This window comes from Fundulus heteroclitus, unplaced genomic scaffold (assembly GCF_011125445.2).
Source record: "Fundulus heteroclitus isolate FHET01 unplaced genomic scaffold, MU-UCD_Fhet_4.1 scaffold_220, whole genome shotgun sequence".
Taxonomy (NCBI): domain Eukaryota; kingdom Metazoa; phylum Chordata; class Actinopteri; order Cyprinodontiformes; family Fundulidae; genus Fundulus; species Fundulus heteroclitus.
In genome coordinates, this window is record NW_023396632.1 from 157,827 (window position 1) to 181,213 (window position 23,387).

General features: G+C 39.6%; 1 protein-coding gene across 2 annotated transcripts in view; it reads left to right on the plus strand.

Moving 5' to 3' along the window:
• Positions 1 to 4,410: 4,410 nt before the first annotated feature.
• The window catches only part of si:dkey-119f1.1 (uncharacterized protein LOC557127 homolog), a 28,894-nt gene continuing 9,917 nt past the window's right edge, over positions 4,411 to 23,387 (plus strand). Inside the window, exons 1-18 of one of the 2 annotated variants that reach the window (XM_036129814.1) lie at positions 4,411 to 4,516; positions 4,860 to 5,007; positions 10,120 to 10,255; positions 12,167 to 12,272; positions 14,626 to 14,762; positions 14,961 to 15,022; positions 15,140 to 15,220; positions 15,759 to 15,860; positions 16,238 to 16,357; positions 16,464 to 16,562; positions 16,765 to 16,911; positions 17,468 to 17,556; positions 17,648 to 17,812; positions 18,176 to 18,354; positions 19,006 to 19,207; positions 19,945 to 20,059; positions 20,272 to 20,432; positions 20,615 to 20,750. In XM_036129814.1, coding sequence (XP_035985707.1) covers positions 4,876 to 5,007; positions 10,120 to 10,255; positions 12,167 to 12,272; positions 14,626 to 14,762; positions 14,961 to 15,022; positions 15,140 to 15,220; positions 15,759 to 15,860; positions 16,238 to 16,357; positions 16,464 to 16,562; positions 16,765 to 16,911; positions 17,468 to 17,556; positions 17,648 to 17,812; positions 18,176 to 18,354; positions 19,006 to 19,207; positions 19,945 to 20,059; positions 20,272 to 20,432; positions 20,615 to 20,750 — 2,169 coding nt within the window. In that variant the 5' untranslated portion in view covers positions 4,411 to 4,516; positions 4,860 to 4,875. Of the gene's footprint in view, positions 4,517 to 4,839; positions 5,008 to 10,119; positions 10,256 to 12,166; positions 12,273 to 14,625; positions 14,763 to 14,960; positions 15,023 to 15,139; positions 15,221 to 15,758; positions 15,861 to 16,237; positions 16,358 to 16,463; positions 16,563 to 16,764; positions 16,912 to 17,467; positions 17,557 to 17,647; positions 17,813 to 18,175; positions 18,355 to 19,005; positions 19,208 to 19,944; positions 20,060 to 20,271; positions 20,433 to 20,614; positions 20,751 to 23,387 lie in introns of both variants that reach the window. The other variant, XM_036129815.1, reaches the window with a different exon arrangement.

Here is a 23,387-nt window from a genome sequence, read left to right on the forward strand (position 1 = left end):
AAATGCTGTTATGAGCACCTCTGCTCTCACTTGTCTGTATATAGTTTTGCTCCTATGTAGATCAGTGCTGTTGTCTGTAGATCGGTGTCTGTGTACATAGCCTATACATACAGTATATATATATATATATATATATATATATATATATATATATATATATATATATATATATATATATAGGAAGAAAGAGAGAGAAATTTATGTGTGTATAAATTGTGTGTGTATATTAGATTAATATATAACTGCAAAATATGTAAGTGCATGTACATTTTTCATCCAGTTTGACTTCAATTTAAATAGTTTTGGTTCTGAATAAATATATGTAATCTGTCTGAAATGTCACGAGCGTTGTGAACATATGATTAAAATGAGATCTGAGCTGCCTCCTATTCATTTTGACAGCAGATGTCTGATCTGTGGTCTGACCCAAGATGGCCGCCATGTAGGCACGTCGGCCCAGCGGCCGGCAGCGTACAATGGGGCGTCTACGTATATGATGTCTATGGAGCAGACTTGTGCGTTCTTCAGACTGACCGCTTGCCCAGAATGCACCGCGGCCGCAGCTTGACTCGAGACAGCGCAAACAGAGCTCACAGCGGTAAGTTAAAAAATTCCCTTTTCTGCTGCTGTTGTTGTTCAAAAGTACGTTTTAAGATCGTTTGAGGCGAGAACATTATACTTTTAAGCTTCTCTATGTGGCCTGTTTACAGAGTTAGTGCGTAATTTAAAAAAAGTAGTGTGCATAATACCGCTGGTTATGATTTATTTGTTTTGTGTTTATCTGACTGACGTGTGTTGCTTTATTAACTCAATACTTGCTGGAATAAATTGTAAATGTCTCCCTAGGACGACAGCAGCATATAAAATAAATAAATAAATACATTCTATAAATGTTTTTCCTATCTAAGTGAGTTTCTTCTGAGTCAGGACACGAATAATTGAGAGGAGAAAGAGGGAAAGAAAACAATAGTAATAATAGTGTATGAAAAAACAGACATTTATTTTATACAAATGTTTTATCTTTGGAACAGAATGAAGGTGTAATATATTCAACAAATTATTAACAGTTACTAACATGGTTTAAAACAAAGAAATAACTCATTAAGATCTTATACAAACAGACAATGCCTATAAACTTACAATTAAAAATAGTTGGAATGGAAATTAATTTACGCATTATTTTATGTATTTTTCCAGGTGGTGAAAACAAAAGAAATGAAGCAGCATGTGAACATGACTCCAACTGATCTACATTAGGTCAGGTGTAGTCATGTTCACTTAAACATGCAGCCAGCTGGAGCAGCTCCCTGTCTTCAGCTGCCTCCTCTGGGTCAACCTCCTCATCCTCCACGTCCAGCTGGTCCCCTGCCTCTATACTAATACTGTGGAGGATGCAGCAGGCAGCGATTACTTTTGGGGCAAACGTCAGGCGGACCTCCAGCGCCCTGAAGAAGATGGAACGCCACCGTGTCTTCAGACCACCAAAGACACGCTCAGTGATGTTTATCAGCCTTGGCGTGGTGTCTGTTGTAGCGTGCCTCCACTTGACCTGTACCAAATATAAAATTAACTTGTAATTTAGGTAATATGCTGATCTGTCTTAATCTTCTATCCAATTAATATCATCTATCAATTGTGTGTCATTGTTGGCTCTATTTAAGGACAAGAAGGTAAGAGATCTTACTGGCAAGCTGTTTCCCTATAGGATGCTCCACAGGCCAGCCAGTAGAGGGTCAGCAGCACCTCTATCTCCTGTGGCCATCCATGGACCTTCTGGATGGGCAGCAGCTGAAGGAGGAGGACGATGGTGGCCCTTCTTAGCCTGAAGGCTGGTTTCAGGTCTCCTTCATTAAAAAATATTTGGAGGATTGGCACAGAAGTGTTTATCCTCACATATTCTGTTTCTGTTTCTTCCTGTAAATAAAAAATGCCAAATGTTACCATAATTGTTTTTTGTCACCTTTTCTATGCATAAAACTATACCTGTTTAACATGCAGATTATTATAGTGCTCAAGAAAGAAAAGGTAAAATGTATAGTAAATGTAACAAATGGCTTCCCTTCTCTGGTATTTTTACCATTTCACTAAAAAAATGGGCTGAACTAATTTATAGATTAATCACTGTAAAGGTGGACAGACATAAAAATGTTTTTTTTTTTCCTTTCTTAATGATCAATGCTGTGAAGGTCAGGAGGTGCAATAAAGTAGCTTAACCCTATTGTTATTAATGTTAAAACTGGGTCTTCATTTTTATTAATATAGGAAAAATAGTCACAATTTCAACCTGATCACGTTTTTAATATCATCATCAATGGGTTTTTTTTTAAAGATAAAAGTAGGAAATAGGCTGTCAATCTTAAAATGCCTACCAGTTGGCAATAGATGGGTGAGCAAAGCCTGCCTTCTGAGCCTCCTCTGCTGCATCAATCTTCTCCTTGCTCGGATTTGCCTCCACAACTGCATCACCTCCTCTTCAGCCTGCTGGTAAAGCTGACCAACGACCGAAGCAACAGCAATATTGCTCGTATCGCTCATTTTGCTTCTACAAAGTGCTGATTTTTAAAGAAGATTCAATCGCCTCTACAATTACAACTCCCCACAAAGAAATTCACGCTATTGCTGTTTTTATACCCACAGTTCTGTAATTATTTTAGATATTTTTTATACTTTTTAGAAATTAATTTAAATAAAAACGTTTTCAATAAGATATGATGGTGTAGTGTATAAATAGTTTTGAACGTTAAAGGAATGCTCAAGAGCTGCGGGTGTGATGACGTCACGAGTATACTTCTGTTCCAATGCACAATACGTGCTGCGTGCTCGCGTTCTCGTCAAGTCCGATCTTCCTGTGTTCTTACCGAGAACAGACTTGACGAGAACGCGAGTCCGGACTCGCGTTCTCGTGAATTGAGAAACGGCCATATATACGTAGACCACCCATTGGACGCTGCCGGCCGCATTAGGGCGGCCATCTTGGGTCAGACCACAGATCAGACAGCTGCTGTCAGAATGAATAGGAGGCAGCTCAGATCTCATTTTAATCATATGTTCACAATGCTCGTGACCTTTCAGTTAGATTACACATATTTATTAAGAACCAAACCAATTTAAACTGAAGTCAAACTGGATGAGATATATACACGCACTACATTTTGCAGCTACATATTATATACATAATATAATAAACACACACAAATTATACACATACATATCTCTCTCTCTATAGATAGATAGATAGATAGATAGATAGATAGATAGATAGATAGATAGATAGATAGATAGATAGATAGATAGATAGATAGATAGATAGATAGATAGATATCCATAGACTTAGTTTCTATGTTAATTTAGTTAACATAGCCGTCCATCACAGTCTTTTTTATCATCGGATCCAACAGGGTAGCTTCCTACTTTATGTGTAAATACATTTGCAAAGAGCACTTTAAACTACAAAAAACAGATACTCTTCAGTGACCATCTGCCAAGAGTATGTGATGACTACAGCACTGATCTAACCTGACCCTAGCCAAATATATTTCGCTCCTCTTAGCTCCACTCATGTGAGTGAAGCGGAGTGAAGCGGAGCTTAGCGGAACGAAATTCATCTGGCTCGTCAGGTTAGCACTGATCTACATAGGAGCAAAGTGAATTTCTCCAATGTGAGATCAATAAAGATTATCTTATCTTATCTTATCAAAACTATATACAGACAAGTGAGAGCAGAGGTGCCAACTCCATAGAGAGTCTCTCCTCTGCTTTCTTTGCAGTAAGTGTCGTCCTCCTTACTTCTTGCGATAATACAATACAATAAAAGACACACAAAAGTAAAACTCAAGTTTAAAAATTTGTGTCACAAGGTACACAGTAATTTAAGTCAAAACCATTAGACAGGAAGACAAAGCAGCGGGACCAAACACCTTCCAATAATTATTTACAGAGACACAGGAGAAACATACTTTTTGGAGAGAAGTTGGAAAATTGAATATAGATAGTATGACATGATTCAGTCTAAGTCATCTATCTTCAAGTGCTCATTGCACAACATAGATCGATTTGTTGCAAAAAAATATATATCCTGTCGCACAGCCAGCTCCCACTTTTTTCTCCGTGTACTGTCTTTGGGAAACCTGGAGTGAAATAAGCAGCCAGATAAAGTGATATTAAAATGTCGCTACATGTAATAACACCCCACCCCCTCATATAGTCCGTCGATTTAAACAAAAATACGCCGCACAGTGCTGAGGTATCACTAGTGTGTTCAGCTTGAATCAGCAGGTTAGGGTAGCAGGTCGACCGCCCTAAGATGGCGGCCATAATTCCTGCGCCGCGACAGTCAATGCAGGGTCTATTCTTATATTATGTCTATGGAGAACACTACAAACCACATGCTACAAACTACAACCATTTTAGCTACGGGATGACGAATCATGCCCAATCTCGGTTTTTCCCGCGATGTGTTGTTGGAACTAGCGCGAATTCGATAGACACCGGTTGGCGGTGTTGACTCACAAACGAGGTAAGTTGTCCCATAAGTTACTTTATGCGTTGTGTCAGTTAGTTTTGATAACACAAAGGCAACCACAACTAGCCAAGCTGCTGCTTTAATAGATAACATTTTTTATTCTCCTTTAGCGGGCAGCGTCAGTTAGCCACACAAGCTACGTCTTCGTTACCGTCAATTTAGTGCCGTACACTAATGGCAACAAATCCCAACAGTTAAATCCTAGCAACGCCAGAAGGAGTTCTTGTAAACAGGAGTACTGTTGCAGGATGAGATAAACTTGTCAAAACTCATCCTCCCGTAATGCTTGTAACGTTAGCCCGCAGCTTTTCTTTCAGTTTCGTTTTGTCCACAATAGTGACGGGCGTCCCAAGATGTCGAAGCGAAAAAGCGCAGCCGTCAGTGAAAAGGCACCCAAACGGCTTCGACCCGCGGCCAACGACGAAGACGAGAGCGAGGAAGAGGAGCAGCATGCAACTGAAGGGGATTCTGCTCTGAGTCAACGGGTACGTCATGTCGCTGCTAGTTTTTCCAGCCGTCAAATGTCACCAGGCATGGACTCGTAAAAAGCAGAACGTGGGTAGTATCTTAGCAGTGTGTTACAAAAGCGTTCCTATCTACCCCTTGAAGTTTTCCACGTTGTGTTACAGCCACGGGCGGTTCTAGACAGGGGCCAACAGGGGCTAGTGCCCCTGTAAAACTGGTCAGGGACCCTCTTATGGCTCCTGTATTAAAGACTAAAACTGAGTCCAATTTCTTATGATCATATGTGCTGTAACAGAAACAATAACTGGTTGGACTCTTGGGCCCATTTAAGATTTTTACATTTTTATTTTAACTTTAAATTAGTGTTTTTCAGTTTTTGGTTCAGCAGTTTTCAGGGGTGCAGCACCTGCAGTTCCAGAGCATCAAGTGGCTCTTTGGTTTTGTGGCCCACTTAATATATTAAATGATTCCATATTTTGTTTGTTTTTCACACGTAAAAAAAAAACGCTGGCCCCCCTGCTAAATTTGGTCTAGAACCATAACTTACAGCCGCAAACTCCAATGTATATTAGTCTACATGCCGCAGAGCCGTTTACCTCACCTGCAGGCGGTTGTCAATGGTGGCTGGCTGACTGGGTGCAGAGTGATGTAATCGAAGCGAGGCGGCATTTTCAAATACTGCTATTTTTGTAGTAAAGTCTACTAGGGCTGGACGATAATTCAATAACTATATATATATATATATATATATATATATATATATATATATATATATATATATATATATATATATATATATATATCTCGATCGATAGACGTGTGGCACGATAGGAAAAAATAGGGTCGATAAAACTTCGATAGAGAGTTTTCCTTCCTTCCTTTCAGCCTATCATATTAGTTGATACTACAGTCACTACTTCCTCTCGACCAATCGTAATCGCGGACCCAGGCACGCCGTCACAAAGCGCCGCCCTCTCAAACCACAACACAGAGCACGTGAATATGTCACAGCAAGTAGCGGCGGAGGAAACGGTCCCAAAACAGGGTTTTACTAGTTCGCCATTCTGACAGAAATAAACCAGTGATTTGTAAAACTTGCAAGAAACCGGTAAAAACAAAGTCTGGTAACGTAACCAACTTGTTTCATCACGTAAGCCGCTCACACCCGCAGCAGCGCGAGCCGTTTTAGCCCCACGCCGCTCCGCGTCATCTTCGGAGAAATCTTACGGAGCTTCTTCCAAAACAAAGCAGGTATAGCAGCTGAACTGGGCTCCCTTCTTTGTGATAAAATGGTATTGGTGTATTTATTTTGGTTGTTTTACTGGTCACTTTAGTTTATTCTTTGGCAGTATTTAATAACATAACTCCAGTCTCTTAAGTTATTTTTCTTTAAAAAAAATTCTGTAATAGTTTAAAAAGTTTGTTAAATAAAGATTTAATTGGAATTCTGTGTTTGTGTTCTTTGTTAAAATTAAATAATTTAGCAATATCATAAAATGTCCAGGCAGAGCTGCACATAAAATATGGTTTTAAATTAGGGCTGGACGATATAGAAAAAAAGCTTATCGATTAAAAAAAAATGCATATTGATCGATATTGATAATTATTGAAAATATTTAAAACCATATTTCTGTGCAACACCAAAGAATCCCACACGTGAGGTCAGACGCATCCTCGTCACCAGTTGTCATGTATTAATCTTGGTTTACATCGATAACGAGGAGACTGGCTGGAATGTGGTTGCGGTACGTTTACTAGAACTGAACAGCAAAATACAGGAAGAAAACGGTCCCCTCCGTAACATTGGGGTACGGTGGCCGCAGAGGCACAAACATAACAAAGGTAGAACCCGATTTAATATCTAACAGAAACGCTAACAGCGCTTGGCTCGCGGGCTGTGGGCGGAGTCCTGTGCGGCCAAAGTCGCGCTTCGGGTTCCCGCCTGAACGTCAGTCTGATGCGGCTGTTGGCTCGTTAGCTGGTTAATGACAGGAGCTCGTTTACGTGCGCAACTTTATCTGATATGATTAAAATGTGTTCGGATTAAAAGGAAAGAGAGTATTCCGAAAGTGACGTTTATATGGGCTCAAAATTTAATAATCCGACCATGACGTGTGTTTACACCAAGCTTTATTCAAAGTAGGAACTCTGACATTAGCAGAGTCGTTGAATTTCCATAAAACAACCGCAGAAGTTTTGCACTTTTTCATGCGGAAAAAAAAACCAACAACAAAGACGGAGGTGCAGTGGTGCTGACTGTTCTGAGCGCACAGAACGGACCCGCACCAGGTTCTGAGATGGTGGAGAACTCGCGCTGTTGCTGTCGAGAGAGCGGGAGGAAATGATGATCATGCCAAAAATGTTGTGTGCTGCACAGCGCTGCGGCCCCATCCGCATGTGCTGTAAATTCATGAGTTAATCGCTGCTTAGATGGACGCTAATAGGATTATGGACCATTACCCAGCCCTCTCTATCAGAATACAGTTTCATTCTGATGGTAACAATTTGTTGATTAAGCTTTAAGTTTTAATTTGCTGAGAAAGTCTGAGGGAAGTTACTGTATGGGAGCGAGGAGCAGGGCTCTAAACTAACTTTTCAAGAATCAAGAATCTTTATTGTTGTTATTTAGGGTTATGTTAGGTTCGAAGGGGGGGGGGGGTGAAGGAAGCCATTTACGTTAGGAGAGAAAAAAACAACTTTAAACAGAGGAGGAGGACTCAGGTTTCAACTTTCAAAAACTTACAACACAGCAGTAGGTTTGAGTCTTTCCAATTTTCACCTCAATCCTCACCTCCATGCAGGTGATCACAACATCTCCCCTTAACGACCTTAACGACTCTCCATTGCAAAGGGTTGGACCTGTTTTGGGTTAATTTGCTTGGTATCTAAGCCATTATAAGCCTTTTTCGGCAATAATATAAACACGGAACTCCACACTACTCCAAAAATTTGAATTGAGAAAGCTTTCTGGGTGGGAAGCGAAACGTCTTCAAACTTCAGAAAAAAGTCCAGTTGTTTTTTTGTTTTTTTTTTTTACTTTTTTTTTGGAAGTTATGTAACCGTAATGAGACCTAAGTTAAAAACACTTGCAGAAAAAAAGAGACATAAGCATCCTTAAAGGACACCCTCAAAAATGTAAAGCCCTCAGAAGAAATAAAAAGTATTAAATATCAAACACCTTGTTTGGCTCTTCAAAGAAAAATTAGAAAAACGTATAGAATAAACGTCCTTGGAAGAAAAATATGTACAAGGGCAAATGTAGCGTATAGTATTTGCATTAAATGCAGCTTGTGCTGAAACAGTCTATGAAATAAGCTGGTGTTTTATTAGATTGTCAGAAGGGATGTTTTGCATCGGTTGCTTTGTTATGCCCATTTCCCCCCTAGGTGCAATAGAACAAGGTTGAGGTTCAGCCAAACTGCATTTTACACCCCAGTTTTACAGCTTCACTTTTGTTGTGTTAAATCGCGGTTCATATAGACAACATTAACTATTGAGTTACAATCTAGTCAACATAATCTTCTTTATTTGAAGCAAAATATTACCTAATATTATTGTAACAGAACACCTAAGTAGCAACTTTTTTTTTAACTCTGTTAGTCCTTTTTTTCTAAATAGAACATTTGAAGTTTAAATAAGTTTTTTTTCTGTCTGATTCATCGATTAATCTTAAAAATAATCAAACGATTAATTGATTATTAAAATAATCATTAGTTGCAGCCCTAGTTGAGAGTTTGCTGCTGCCACTGAGGCATTAGAGAACACTATCTGTTTTAGAAGATTGACCAATTGGACTCGGATTGGTGAAGGAACAAAACAAGAGTAAATATCGGATCAGTTTTGGTGCACTGGATGGAGCTCTGTTCTGCCCTGGGAATGAAAAGGGACCAGCAGTTGGTCCTCTTTTTACTAAAAAGATAAGATGCTGTGACAGAGATCTTTTACTTCTGACAAAATTTGTCCGAATCTGCTGCGTCGGGAGCGCACATTCAGCAGAAATAGTGAATCCAGTCAACTCCGCCTCATTTCCAACCAACTACTTAATAATTCTTGATAACAATCCATGGTGTTCATGCGCTGCTCACCCGTCTTTTTTCTGTGTTGGCGGTTTGAGGGAGCCGTGATTGCCTTTCCACTTCAGTCTCACAGACACCGCTGTCTTTGCAGCCGGGCCTCGTTCTGGCTGCAAAGACAGCGACGTCTGTGAGACTGACTGCAGAGGTGGAATGGCAAACACGGCTCCCTCGTGTAACTGGAGAACAAATTGTGTTTTTACGGTGAAGTCGCCAATAACAGAAAAAAGACGAGAAGTAGCTTTTTTGAAAATTAATAAATCGGTTGAGCTGAGGTCTGAAAAGTAGCTGACAACGGCGTTTCTGTGACAGAGAACTTCAGCCTCCCCAGAGAATGACGGGGGGGGGGGGGGTCTGTCTTTTCCCTCTCCTAACTGCAATCTGTCTGGCAGAGACCCGAGCGAGCCAGCACATGAAAGTGTGGATTGTTATCAAAAGTTATCAAGTAGTTGGTGGGAAATGAGGCGAAGTTGACTGGGTTCGCTATCTCTGCTGAATTTCTAACAGTGGCTGTCAGTGGCAGCGTCTTGGTAGCTTTGCAGATGTGGAAGGGTTGTGGGGTACACAAACACTGGAAACGCAACAAAGCTTTTCAGTTTTAACTGAAAAAAAAAACGTCATGTGCACAGCACCTGAGAGCTCTGGATACCATTCTAGCATTTCTCGTCTCCACAACTTAATCTGCTGTGCTCCCTGTTCTTCATTTTAATGTTTGCTCATTTTCTCTAGAAGACCTTCTGTGCTTTCACAGAACAGATGGCTTTGGCCAGAGATTAAGTTACAAGCAGGTGGACTGCTTTCAGATGACTACTGATGGGAATTGATGGGACGGGATTTTTTTTTAGAGGTGTCAGATTAAATAGGGCTGAATGCAACACTTTTTAAATTATTTTTATTTATAAAAACATTTTGTAAGCCATGACTCTTTTTTTTTTCCTTCACTTTAGTTCTGTGTTACTTTGTGGTGGTCTGTCACACTCGGGGTTGTAGCATCACAAAATGTGGAAATGCTCAAGAAGTATGACACAGCAGTTGAAGTCATTAATCTTGTGCTTTTAGTTTCAGGATCCTTCTGATGTGGTGAGTGATGCAGGAGTAGTGCAGAGCATCACTCTGAAGAACTTCATGTGCCACTCGCTCCTTGGACCATTTGCATTCGGCTCCAATGTCAACTTTGTTGTTGGTAATAATGGAAGTAAGTGGTCCTCCGTAACTTTTGAAATTTCTTCAGTTGATTTTTTTTATTTATTTTTTTTCAGATAAATTGAAATGAAAACGAGAAAGCATTTTTTAAACAATATAAAAGCCCACTTTCAGATAGTATATATTAATTATATATAGATTTGGAACATGCTGGTGCAAAATCGAAATTATCCGCGTCATCGCAACAGCAAACTCGCTTAAATAGAAGGCAACCGGACTTCTGCTGAGTTGTTGTTGTTGTTTTTTTTGCTCATTCACAAAGACTCCTTGATAGGTGTCAAAACATTTTCATAACAACTACAGAATGTCCGGTTGCCATAGATTAGGAAATGAAGTTTAATTTTGCAGATGTTTATAGCAGAGTTTGTCAATTGTTCTTATGAACAATTGACACACGATGCACAATCATTCTCGGCTGTGATGAACTCGCCTGTTTTCAAACTTATTCAGTCAGAAACATTTCAGAGTATGGTGAGAAAATGATTTATTCAGGTTGTCAAAGGTAAAACGATGATCTTGGATGGATTTTAGGGTAATATTCAGAACTCCGTGCATACTAGAGATTTCAGCTTGTCTCAATAGAAGCAAGCCTGTAACTGTTTCTACATTTTCACTTTTAATGGCTGGGAACTGAAAGATCAAGCGGGCTGTTTTAAGACAAACCTAAATTTCTAGACTATTTTATGGATTTAAAATTAGGATAAATTGGGAAACTGTCTGTTCTGGCATTCATGCGTACATTCAATGAAGTGCACAACAGAAAGGGCGAGTTCAACTTTTTTGCCTGTAAGGCAAATTTATTTGTATAGCACATTTCAGTACAGAGACAATGCAAAGTGCTTTACATGATTAAAATACAGGAAAAAAACACAGAACTGAATAAAAGCAAGTAGGAAAAAATGTAGAAACAAAAATAGAACATGGAAAAATAGAAACTAAAAGCAAACATTAAAAACAGTTGAACTACAAAGTTGAACTAATGATGTTTCCGTAAAACATTTTGACTTGAACAGTCGAAGGCAATCCTAAACAAATGTGTTTCTAATCTTGATTTAAAGGAACTCAGGCTTTCCGCACTTTTACAGTTTTCTGGAAGTTTGTTCCAAAAAAATGGAGCATAGGAACTAAATGCTGCTTCTCCGTAGAAGCAACTCTGGGGGGAAAAGTTGTGAACCACTGCCGTTAAAGACACTTTAAAATCTAAATACTTAGGCCACATTCACAAATGGTTCTGGACACTTTTGGCCCAGTTCCTGTAGAAGTCGGCACATGCATTAATCGCAATGGATCAAATGTAAGGACCAACAGCAAAGCTGAGGTAACTACCCATAAGCGGCAACGTTTTAAAGTAAACTGAAGTGTGCAGGATGTAGTATTCGCAGACTCCAGACCTTCCCTGCTTGTACTAGAAGTGGCCTTCAAACCATCCTGGCTGGGAATGTGTCGCCGTGTTCCTTACATTTTGATTTAAAATGGCAGAACTTAACACACTGCGTCTCAACAGGGCTAGATCGTGTTGCTGTACACATTTCCTATGGCTGCAATACAAGTAGTAAAATAAGTATGTTATTGTGAGCATGTGTTCACTGCCTGTTCTAAGCAGACCCAGATCTGTTGAAATCTCCATAATCTTACAAGCTTTCATTTATGTGTAGTTACTGGAGGTGTGCTAACACTGACCTCTGTAACATATTAAAGGATTTTTTTTATATTCCTCTCTTATTTGCCATCTGCTACATTTCAAGACCTATGCTGAGACACATTTTAGCACCGTGTGTTTCAACAGCCTCTAAGCCTTGTTGTTTAGTGGTTTAAACATGACCAGGTAGATCAGCTGTCTTTTACAACAACTGCTGGTTGGTCTTTAATCTTCTGTAATCTGTGTGTGAACCGTTTGTTACAGGTGGAAAAAGTGCCATCCTGACAGCGCTGATAGTGGCCTTAGGCGGGAATGCGATGGCTACAAATAGAGGGTCATCCCTGAAGGGTTTTGTGAAAGAAGGAGAAAGGTAAGAATGTATCAAATGTATAATGCCACCCACATTTATTGACACCCACTTTCAGCAAAAACTTTCAATTGAATTCAGTAAAATCACTTTTTTTTTTATATATATACTCTTTAATATTTTTCTTTATAATGAAAATTACAACACACACAGAACTTGGTGCACTGATACATAGCTATATGGAAAGAGAAAATATTAAATATTACAAGATGTTAAGCTTGGTTATGCTTCCTTATTCTTGTACGTCAGCTATTTAGACCTGCGTTTATTGTAAGAAAGTCCTTTTATGCGTAAAAGATAGGTCAGTTTTTCCATGGAGTGGATCTCCTCAATGACTTCCCGCCAATGGTCCAGCTTGAGGAGAGTTTCTTTAGCCAGGACCGTGTAATAGCTTTTTTGCTTGCAATGGATAGAATTTTAAAAAGGTTAATTCTGGAAAAATTCTTGGGTCTTTAGGGATGACATACCCCAAAATTACTTTTAGCATAATTATTGGTACAACTGCTGATAATAGTTTGTCTTCCTCCTTTGCACAATCTCTTTATGCCATTTAGAGGAGGCAGAGTCCACCAAATATTAAATTACAATGCTTTAATATTTCAAAGCGTCTTTGATGCCATGCACTCCTGCAAGCTTCCCAGGGCCTTTGTTAACAGACACAGGTGTGCAGCATCACTGCTCTTCCATGATCCCTAACAGAGGGCATGGTGGATTTTCTACATTTCAAATCTTTGCTTCACACCAGACCCACCAGGAGTGTTTGTTGCTGAAAAGCTCAGTCTTAATCTCATGTGACCAGCCCACACAGTTCCATTTAAAGCCCACTAGCGTTTAGCAAATGGCAAGTTTGTGGTTGTTGATCCCAAAAGGCCTCTTCCAAGCACTCCCAAACAACCAGTTGCCTTGTAGATAACGTCTAATGGTTTCAGTGGAAACTTAGTGATTCCAGGATCCCACGTTTTGCTGCAGTTCTCTCTAGGTAAATTTATAGTAGGGATTATTTTTCCCCCTTCCATAACACCTTGCTCCCTGTGTATGGTGGCAAAGTAAACCTACAGCCCAGCTTTGTGGACAAAAAAAAATGGGCCTTTAGTGTCATATTTATTCCCCAAGGAGACAGAATGTCATGAATTTCTTATAAGTTCCAGAAAGAAATAAAAATATTTTATATTTATATATATATATATATATATATATATATATATATATATATATATATATATATATATATATATATATATATATATATATATATATATATATATATATATATATTCCTTTTTTCCCCTTAAAATTAAATCTACATTAATTGCAAATTCAAATTAATCCATAAAAATCGATTTATCGCCTAACCCTAGTTAAATTGTTGAAAATCTGTCACAATTTGTCTATGAATGAACCCAGAACCACAACACACGGAACTTAAAATGAAAAGTCTTTATTCAAGGGTTGAAGGGGTATGGAAGGAAGACCGGAGAGACAGGACTGCACTGGTGAGGGTGTAGGTGATGGCAGGAGCTGACAGCCCGGAGAGAGAGAGACCACCTGGATCCAGAGGCAGACAGCGGAGTCCACAGCTCGGCATAGAGCTAGCCTGAGCACAGCAGCAGGTCCTTCAGCACGGCAGAGAATCCACAGTTCGGCAGAGAGCTTAACCACAGCAGCAGGCCTTTCTATATGGCTGAGGGGAACCGAAGCAAGGCAGCAGGAAACACAGGGAGGTGAAAACAGAGGTGACAGGATTCCACAGGCATGGAGAAGGTGTAGGTTGATGACGGACGGGCACTGGAGTGAAAACAGAGGGAGGCTTAAATGGGGAGGCTAGCAGGTGAAATGCGTCTGACTGATTAATTACCAACAGGTGTGACTGACTGCAAAGGGAGTGAAGGGAAAGCTTAAGTGAGGGGAAAGGAGGAGCTGAAACTAACAGAAATAAAAGTCAAATCATAACTAAAACCCAAACAAAGAGGAAAACTGAAAACTAATATCAAAGCTCAAAGTCAAAACTCAACCCTGACAATATCAGGATAGGATTAGCAGATAGTTGGCCACTGTGAGGTAAAAAAATGACCAAATAACAGCTTCCAGACCAGGGTGGGCACGGCCTGCCTATGCCGCCAGGTCTGCGCCCGAGTATGTGGGACGCTAGCCTAGGCAGACGCAAGACATGAGCTCCGGTACATGTGACATAGTGAAATATCTATGATTACCCAATATTCAGTGGAAATGATTATCACTTGTTATGTCAGATTTCCAGTTTAAAGAATTTAGAGATTGCGACTCTGCACCGTCCACCGCCACAAGTAAATTCTCAACCTGTGGGAAACGCTGAGTTGGTTTTCTTCTATTCCCTCAGTTCCGCTGACGTATCAATCACCCTGCATAACAAAGGAAAAGATGCTTACAAGCTGGACGTGTACGGTCCATCCATCACCATAGATCTGAGAATTACACGAGAAGGGCTGAGAACCTACAAGCTGAGAAGTAAAACAGGTAAAGACAGGAGAGATTTTATTTCTTTTTTTTTTAGATTGCTTTGTTTTTGTGTGTTCCTTCATGCTTTTCCACCTATTTTAAACATACAAACACAGTTTTGCTGGCCGTGTAAAAGCAATTTTGGAAAACAAGCCACGTCCAGTAATGCACTTGCAAATCCAAAGATTGATGTTCATAGTTTTTATCCTCTGCTAGGTCAGGTCATCTCTACCAAAAAAGAAGAGCTGATTTCCATCTTGGATAATTTTAACATTCAGGTAAGATGAATGTCATTCAGAAGTTGTATTTTTCCAGCCAGGTGAGGCTGTGTAACAGACGATTCCTTGTCGTACATCTATTTTAACTGCGGTTTTTTTTGTGCTTTTCTTTTAAAGGTTAACAATCCTATATCAGTTCTCACACAGGAGATGAGCAAATACTTCCTGCACTCTAAAGGAGAAGGAGACAAGTATAAGGTCTGTTTAAATTAGCTGATATTTTAGCTGGAAGCACTATTAGTTGTAAACCTCATTGTATTAAAATAAATCAGCTTCATGAATTATTAGAGGCTTTTCCTGGCCAACAACTATTTCCGGTTGTCTTTGAGGTGCGTTCTGCTCATTCTGATTTTAACTAATTCCTGTGTTTTTTTTTTATTTTTATGATCCGTTTTTTAAGACAGAAGTTTATTAGATTTAAGGGTTCTGAATCCAACAGAAAATAAAGAATTAACATATTATGCCCATTTATGCATCACCGCACATGTACCTAACCTATATCAGGTTTTTGTTAGGCAAAAAAAAGTGATCCAAGTACATTCTGTCAGGTGATGAGTAAATTAGGAAAGGAAAACTCTACTAATAAGTCAGCAATTTTCTCAAGACAAAAAGATGAGCTTTTACAGGAAATGCTTTTTAGATGGTGTTAGACTTTCTTTCATGTTAGGATTTGGGTCCAGCTGTTTTTGTCTAGATTAAAGCAGATGCGTAATGTTTTTTTTTTTTCCCCTTGCAGTTTTTTATGAAGGCTACTCAGCTGTCACAGATGAAAGAGGACTTTATTCACATTAAAGCCACCAAGGAGGTCACAGAGCAGAAACTCGAGAACCATGGAGAAGTATGGATCCGTTTTTATTTAATAGAACTTTTTAGAATTATTCATGTGTGAATTGGTTTACTTATTTATATTTTGGCATTTTATGAGGAAAAGTTTAGGTTTTACTTGAATGTGATTAAATTAATAAATCTAAATAATCATAGTCATTTATTGTGTTCTTGCCCGTCTTTAGGTTATTCATTTACTTTATAAGTCAAACACTTTATGCTTTTACTGGGCCAGGAGATAATTGATAAAATTTTTATTTCTTTTGGAAAGGGGAAGAAAAAGTCAAAATTTAACAATAATTTGATGACCTTTGTACCTGTTTTATATAAAGCGTAACCAAACATCAAACGTTTCTTTGTGCTCTAAATATGTTTGTGTTTGGTTTTCAGTACTTGAAAGACCTGAGGTGTATATATCTTGAAAGAAAGGAACGGTACAAGAGCTTGGCTTCACTTCGTGAAATGCAGACCAAACTTGAAGAATTGCAGAAACAAATGGCTTGGGCTTTGGTAAGTGGATTGATTGATTGATTGATTGATTGATTGATTGATTGATTGATTGATTGATTGATTTGGCTCCGGATAGGATTTATTAAATGTCCGTTCATTTTTTCAGGTAGCTGAACTAGAGAAGGACTTGAAACCAGTAAAGGAAAGGCTGCAGGAAGAAGGACGTTCCACAGTGAAATACGATGAAAAGGTTGAAGAGTGGCAGGTATGACATGTCTTTTGTGTTCCTCACAGGCAATATTTACATGTTGGTCAAAGTTAATGATATCTCTAGAATTTATTGTTTTTAATTAAAACCTGTTTCACCAGTTGTGCATTTTACTGTAATCAGCGCTTTTATGTTTTAAGTTAAATGATTTCTGATCACAGCTCTATTGTCTCTTGATGACCCCCCCATGTTTTTGTAGAATAAGGTCAAACAAGCGGAGGAGAAGTACAAGGAGATTCAGGAGCAGTTGGAGAGAATTACTCAGCAAGTCCAGGAGCTCCAGCCTAAATGTGCCGAACTAAAAGCTGAGGCCCAGAAACGCAACAGTCTTCTCAAGTCCTGTGAGGTCAGGGTTCAGGCAGTATTTTACCCACATTTATTTGTGTTTTTTGGTTTTCTTTGTTGTTTGCCTTTAATAAACCTTATGAATAACTATGTTTGCATTGTTAGAATATTGCAAATCTGTTTACAAAAGTATAAAAAAAGTAACTAACAGCAGCAACATATTTGTTTAGGTTATTTTCAGCATGAAAAGCTATTCTTCTACAATAAGTTATTAGGTACCCCCCCCCCCCCACACACTCAGTTATCTTTCACTAGAAAACATGAAAATATAATAGCAGTTTTGCCTGATTTGATATGCACCACCAATCACGCTCCTCTGGGAGTAGTTAGGGACAACATTCTTTCTTTTAAATAGTAGCGCAGATAGAGCCTACAAAGTAATGGAGTTGAATTTAAAGGCTTAAATTGACACCATTGATTATGTAGATGAATCACGGCAGGCCATTAATATTAAAGTCTTGTTTGTTTTCCAAGAATAGGACCCCTTTTATGTTTCTGATGTTAGTCTGATACATGATATTCATCGCTTTAGAAAATTTCTGTTTTCTCCTCTTTAGCTGACTGTCCATAGGTGCAGAAGTAACCTCAGGGACCTGGAAAAGGACAAAGCTCAGCTGTCTGCACGCATAAAAGACCTGACTCTGAAGTGAGAGCTTTGTTTACATTCTTTCTAAGCTAGTAACATGATCACTGGGGTTTTCTTGTACTCATATTTAAACACCTTTTCATTTCTTTAGCATCAGTCAAACGACAGGAGCGGAGAGCCAGGCAAGGGCAAAACATATGGAGCAGATTGAGACTGAGCTGGAAAACCTGAATCTTCAGATTTCCACTCTGGGTCAGCAAATTGACCAGTTTCAGCACGCCTGCAGCCGCGCTAAAGAAGAGCAAGGAAAGATGATGTATGTAAATAGACAAATTACACTAAATGTTTAATTTTTATTTCTATTTTTTGCAGACTTCTAACAGCAGTTTTAGAAGTATGGAAAATAATATTTGTATGTATTTAGATAGAAGAAATCATTTTATTCTTAAGATTTCAACTCTGCCTGAAAGTTATATCCTATTTATGTAAATGCAATAAGCTAGATTCACTTTTAATTCTGAAAGAAGTCTTCTTAGCAGAGATTTAATCGTTGAACAGACGTCAACAAGGTTCTGCTACACATCTCGTTCCTTTTTGGTTCTAAATAAATCATTTGTTGCCCAGTCTAAAACATAAGTACACTTATATACTATAAATAAATCCTTCTTTATCTTTTCAGAAAAGAGTATGACGAGCTCAAGAAATATGTTGAAGCAAGCAAAAGGAAACTACAGACCATGGAGAGCAGTCGCACTAATCGACTTCGGCGATTCGGAGAACTTATGCCTTCTTTGCTCGAAGCCATTGAGGAAGCTGACAGAAAAGGCCAATTCCAGCGCAAACCCAGAGGACCTCTGGGTAAAATTTGGCTGTCTGAAACTTTGCTTTCCTTTTAACGCCAGGGTTCCACTGAATGTGCAAGTGGTGTGGGAACACCAGGGATCCCTGTTAGGCATCCTATTCCACCAGGAGTGTTTCAGAGCGGAGCGTCTCTGTGCGGCTGGACTCGGCTCACGCTAGGATTGCATTATTGCGTCATAGTAATGTAGACTTTAAAAAAATTAGTCGTCCATGATGTCAAGTATCGAGAGATCCTCTGGTAGCTTGGTACTGGAACCGCAGGTGATGACGTACTGATGTTTTAGAGTAAAATGCGATGCATATTCTGCACATGTAGTCTTTTACTTGTAAACTCGACCGGATCCACTTTTCTTTTCATCAACTGACGTCCTGCCCGAATGATCCGCTCTGCTCCAGATTGACGTGCAGCCGCGTATTTTAGAGAAGCGGCGAGCACCGGCGCGTCTGGGACGCTTCAGAAATGCGCCGGGGGAAACAGCTCTGACTGATTAGAGTTGATGCGATCAGCCACACCGCAGCACTTCCACATTCAGTGGAACTCCAGGGTTACACTCTCAAAAAGGAAAAAGCAAAATAAGCACAATAACTTGGCAACAACCTTAACCAAAATGCGTTCATTCCCCTTGCTTGTTTATTCCTCTTTTGTAGGTTACCTTATTAAACTGAAGGACCCAGAGCTGGCCCTGGCGGTAGAAGTATGTCTTAAAACTCTGCTTCTGGCCTTCACATGCGACAACTATAAAGATGAAAAGGTGCTAAAGGCCATCATAGGCAGAGTGTACAGGAATAATCGCAGGCCAGCCATCATTACCAGCCCTTTCCTTCCTGATGTCCACAATACAAGTGGAAGGTGAAGACATTTAAACATTTTACACATTAGTTCTTTAACTGACTTTATCCTACCTCTTTAAAAAATATTGGTGCTATTCAAATTTAAATGAAATTGCTTTGAGTGCATTATGGCAACATGCTATTCCCTCTTAAGATGTTTAAACAGTTTGAGAAGACGAGTGTGCATGTTACTTGTCTGTAGTTTAGATAATACTCAGACCCAGAATTATACACTAACTTACAGGTCTGTCCCATTAAAGGAAAATATAATGAAACTGTTTTTTTTCCTTCTATAATTTAGTTCAAAAAGTGAAACTTGTTGTTGTGTAGTTTCATTACACAAATGGAGATACAGTTGAGATATAGCTGGTGAGATCTTAAAATTCAGTTAGGTAAAAAGTCTCTCTGCCCCAATTAGACGTAGAGGAGAGATTTAGACTATCTCCGAAGAAGCTGGTGTAGCTGTGAAGGATTTGCTAGCAACATATAAAGCCTTCAAAGGGCTGTTCATGTGTGTTAAAGCTAATGCCTCAATATCGCTCTGCAATGAATTTGAGTTTCACTCTTTGAATTGAGTTATTTAAATTAGCTACGTTTCCAATTATGTTCCAGTTTTTTGTGTAGCAGTTGTAAAATAGTTCAGAATGGATTATTCTGCAGGATAGATTAATTTTTTTTTTGTTTAGGCCATAACTTTTAAACTGTGTTTTGAATTGGTAATTGACCTGGAATTGTTTTGCTTTGTCTTTTATTCAGGGGTGTGAATCATCCCCAATATCCCTCTGTGCTCCAAGCTCTGATAATTAAAGACCCCGTTGTGGCCAATTGCCTGATTGATCAAAGAAACATTGAGAGCATCCTCCTCATAAAGGTGAACTTCCCAATAACATAATACACATAGTATGTGTAATTTATTTTACTTATATAAGTAAAAGTGAGAAGAGCCTTTTACAGGAAAATGTGTACAGTAAAGTCTCAAGAAATCTGAATAGATGGATACCTACTTGCTACAAAAGTGTAAACAAAGTGATACAATTTTTATAGTTTGTACTTATTATTGTTTTGTTATACACATGTTTAAAGAATCGTGCAGAGGCTCGAAGAATAATGCAGGGCAAGAATCCTCCAGCTAACTGCTTCCAGGCCTTCACCAAGGATGGTGATCAGATCTTCACAAACAGAAATTACTCCTCTGATCAGAACAGACCAAACTACCTCTCAGGGGATGTTGAGGAAGACATCAGGTGAGTGTCTCTGATCGCTGTACTTTTTTTTTTCTTTTTTTTTTTTTCATCTTTTTTTTTGTGGAAAATAAATAACTCCAGGTATTGAGATTTAATTATACTGTTTCATCTATAGGGTTATACTTCTAAAACATTCTGTCCTCTTTCTCGTTTGCTTCCCGGTTTTGGCTCTTTCCCATCAGGCATATACAGAGAGAACTGGAAAACCAGAGGGGTCAGGAAGTCCGTTTCCAGCAACAAATGAGAAGGTTGGAGGAAGACATCAAACAGAATGAAGGACTTCTAAGAAGAGTGGCCACGGAGCAAAGGACCGCTAAGGTAACCTGTTTTTCATTAATGTCTGCTGTGAATATCTATCCATCGTCCCTAAGCAAGGCTGAGGGTCTTGCTTAGGGACGCAGAATGACTGTCTGGGATTCAGACCGTGGGAACCTACGGGTTAACCAGAGCGCAATCGTCCCACTTTAACAACTGGGTAAATACCACACCAAACGAGGAAGCACATTTTGGCTGCTTGTAACTGGGTTCATGTTCTTTCAATCATGATCTATACCTCGCTACCAAGGTGAGCGTCATAATTTAGACGGATCAGCTCCTTCTTGTTGTGCAATTATACACTGTTTAAAGTTATTTAATGTTTCATAAATAACTCTCTGTCTGTTAAGTATTGTCTGGTGATGATCAGCTCTTAAGCTGATATCAGGACAATGGTTGAAAGGGATGAATTCGAGCACTAGCGATCTTTTTAAAAGCAAAACCTGCACACACATAGAATAAAGGAGTGACAACTTCTTTTCAAGTTCAAGAATTTAATAACAGAAATAAAATGAACATCCGGAGAACATCACTATGTAATGCTGTTTACCTGAATTAACACAATATTTCGATTAATATATCCTCTCTACTAGGCAAGTGAAACTTAACTAAACTACTAAGCAAAATGAAGATAAAAAAGAAGCTAAGGAACTATTTACATGCAAAACAAACAAAAGACAAAACAAAAGTGGTTGATCATAAGGAGATTAATTAAGTTGAACAAAAAAATTAAATAATATTCTGAAGACCGTTTTGTCCTGTAAAATCATTTAATTCAGAATCGCTTGCCTTTGTTTATGCGATTCTACCTCCGCCCGCTAGGGGGGCGCTATAGCGATCGTGGCTAACCTGGTTAAAATCTATAGTTATCAAAATTGTCTTTAAAACCGGCATTAATATACCATATTGATGCGGGAATAAGGCTCATAACACCATCGGAGGATGGCGGGGCAGAACAGTTACGCTTTGTGCTTTAAAACAAACAAGAGAAAAAAAAAAAAAAACTCCTTTTGAAATGTCCGAGACCGGATGTTAGCAAGGCTAATATCCTGTTGGCTAGCGGACGCTCAGCGTTAACAATTGAAAGCGTTTACTTTAATTGTAGTCATATTGAGTGGCTGGATAACATAAACATTAATGTCCCATCAATGTATGAAACCCTTGTGGAGGTAACCTTTCTGGTAAAACTTTAAAACGTACTCGACAGTGACATGGTACCAAATACTAGCAATGCTATATTGTTAGCCTTTTGTTCAAAACGCCAGGTATACACGGTTTACAAGACATTTCCCAATAAACCTTTTTAACTTCACCCTCAGACCGCTGCCCAAACCTGTCCTTTTCTCGTGTCAGTTCTGTTCAGTTTGGCCATTCACGGAAGGGGCGTTGAAGGAGGAAGTTGTTGGTTTCTTCTTGGCTGGCTAGCGTTTAGCCCTGCAGCATGATGTGGCTAATCACAGCGTGGGGAGGGAATGGAGGCCTGGTATGAGCACGTTCTCTGAACCGGTGGCAGTCCGATTGGAGCAGATTTCCTCAGAATTCCACAGCTTTCCGCTCCGCCTTGGCTCGTTCCCCTGTATAGGCTGAGAAGAAATACACAGAGCTGTTTCGCATGCAGGATCTTTGCTCCTGCTACCGGTGATGATGTTAAGACAGCAAACTTAGCTCTGTGTTTGCGCAGACATGTTGTTTGTCCGGATTCAGTCAGGTCCTCTGCTGAAGCAGGCAGTCGAATCTAGCAGACCCTGGATCAAGCGTTGCTGGTCCAGGCAATCTCCCTCAGCTACTGGCTTGTGTGTCGGTGAGAGCCAACCAGGCCCTCATGGTTTGGCCTTCTTTGTCTGCTCTGAGAGAGTTCAGTAGAGCTGGGGTGGTCTGCAGAAGAATGCTGAGGAGAAGAGAGTTCTTTGTCTGTGGGAGGAAGGTTTTATCTGTAAGGAGGGCTCTCAGCAGGGACCCCTGGTGGGGAAAAAGGGCCCTCAGGAGGAGAGAGAGAGGGATAGACGCCGTCCTTCCGGCCATGTCTGCAGCAGGACAGAATTCTTTTTGTCACCTCTTCCTTACTGTTCAGGATCCAATCTGAGATCAACTATTTGTCATAGCATATTTTGGCATAACATTCTTCACCACAACAGACCAGAGCAGCTGCAACATTACCGCAGATATTGTGACGTTGAAGAGGCGTGTCAGTCGTAAAGGCCCTAAAAAACAGAAACTCAGCCTGAATCTCCCTGTCACCAGGAAGCGTTTTATCTACCACAGCCATGGTGATGGAACTGTGATTTCGATGAGGGCCCCAAAGCATTTTCCACTATAATCAGTTTTTACCCATTCACATTCAGACTGTGGTGAGCTACATTGTAGCCACAGCTGCCATACAATCGGTGAGACCGGGCCCTCTGATCACAGGGGCAGGCAAAACAGGCGCCCAACAACACAACAGCTGAGATGGACGAGGAGGGAGTTTGAACCGGCAACCCACTAGTGACAGATCGGACTCCTAGCTTCTGCCCCGTTGTCGGCTCAAACTGAAATTTAAAGTAATAAACCTTGACTCTTGCCCAGGATTTTAAATATATTTGAACATAATCTAGGCTAAAACAACCAGATTTGAGTGGTGCCAACATGCATGTGCAGGCG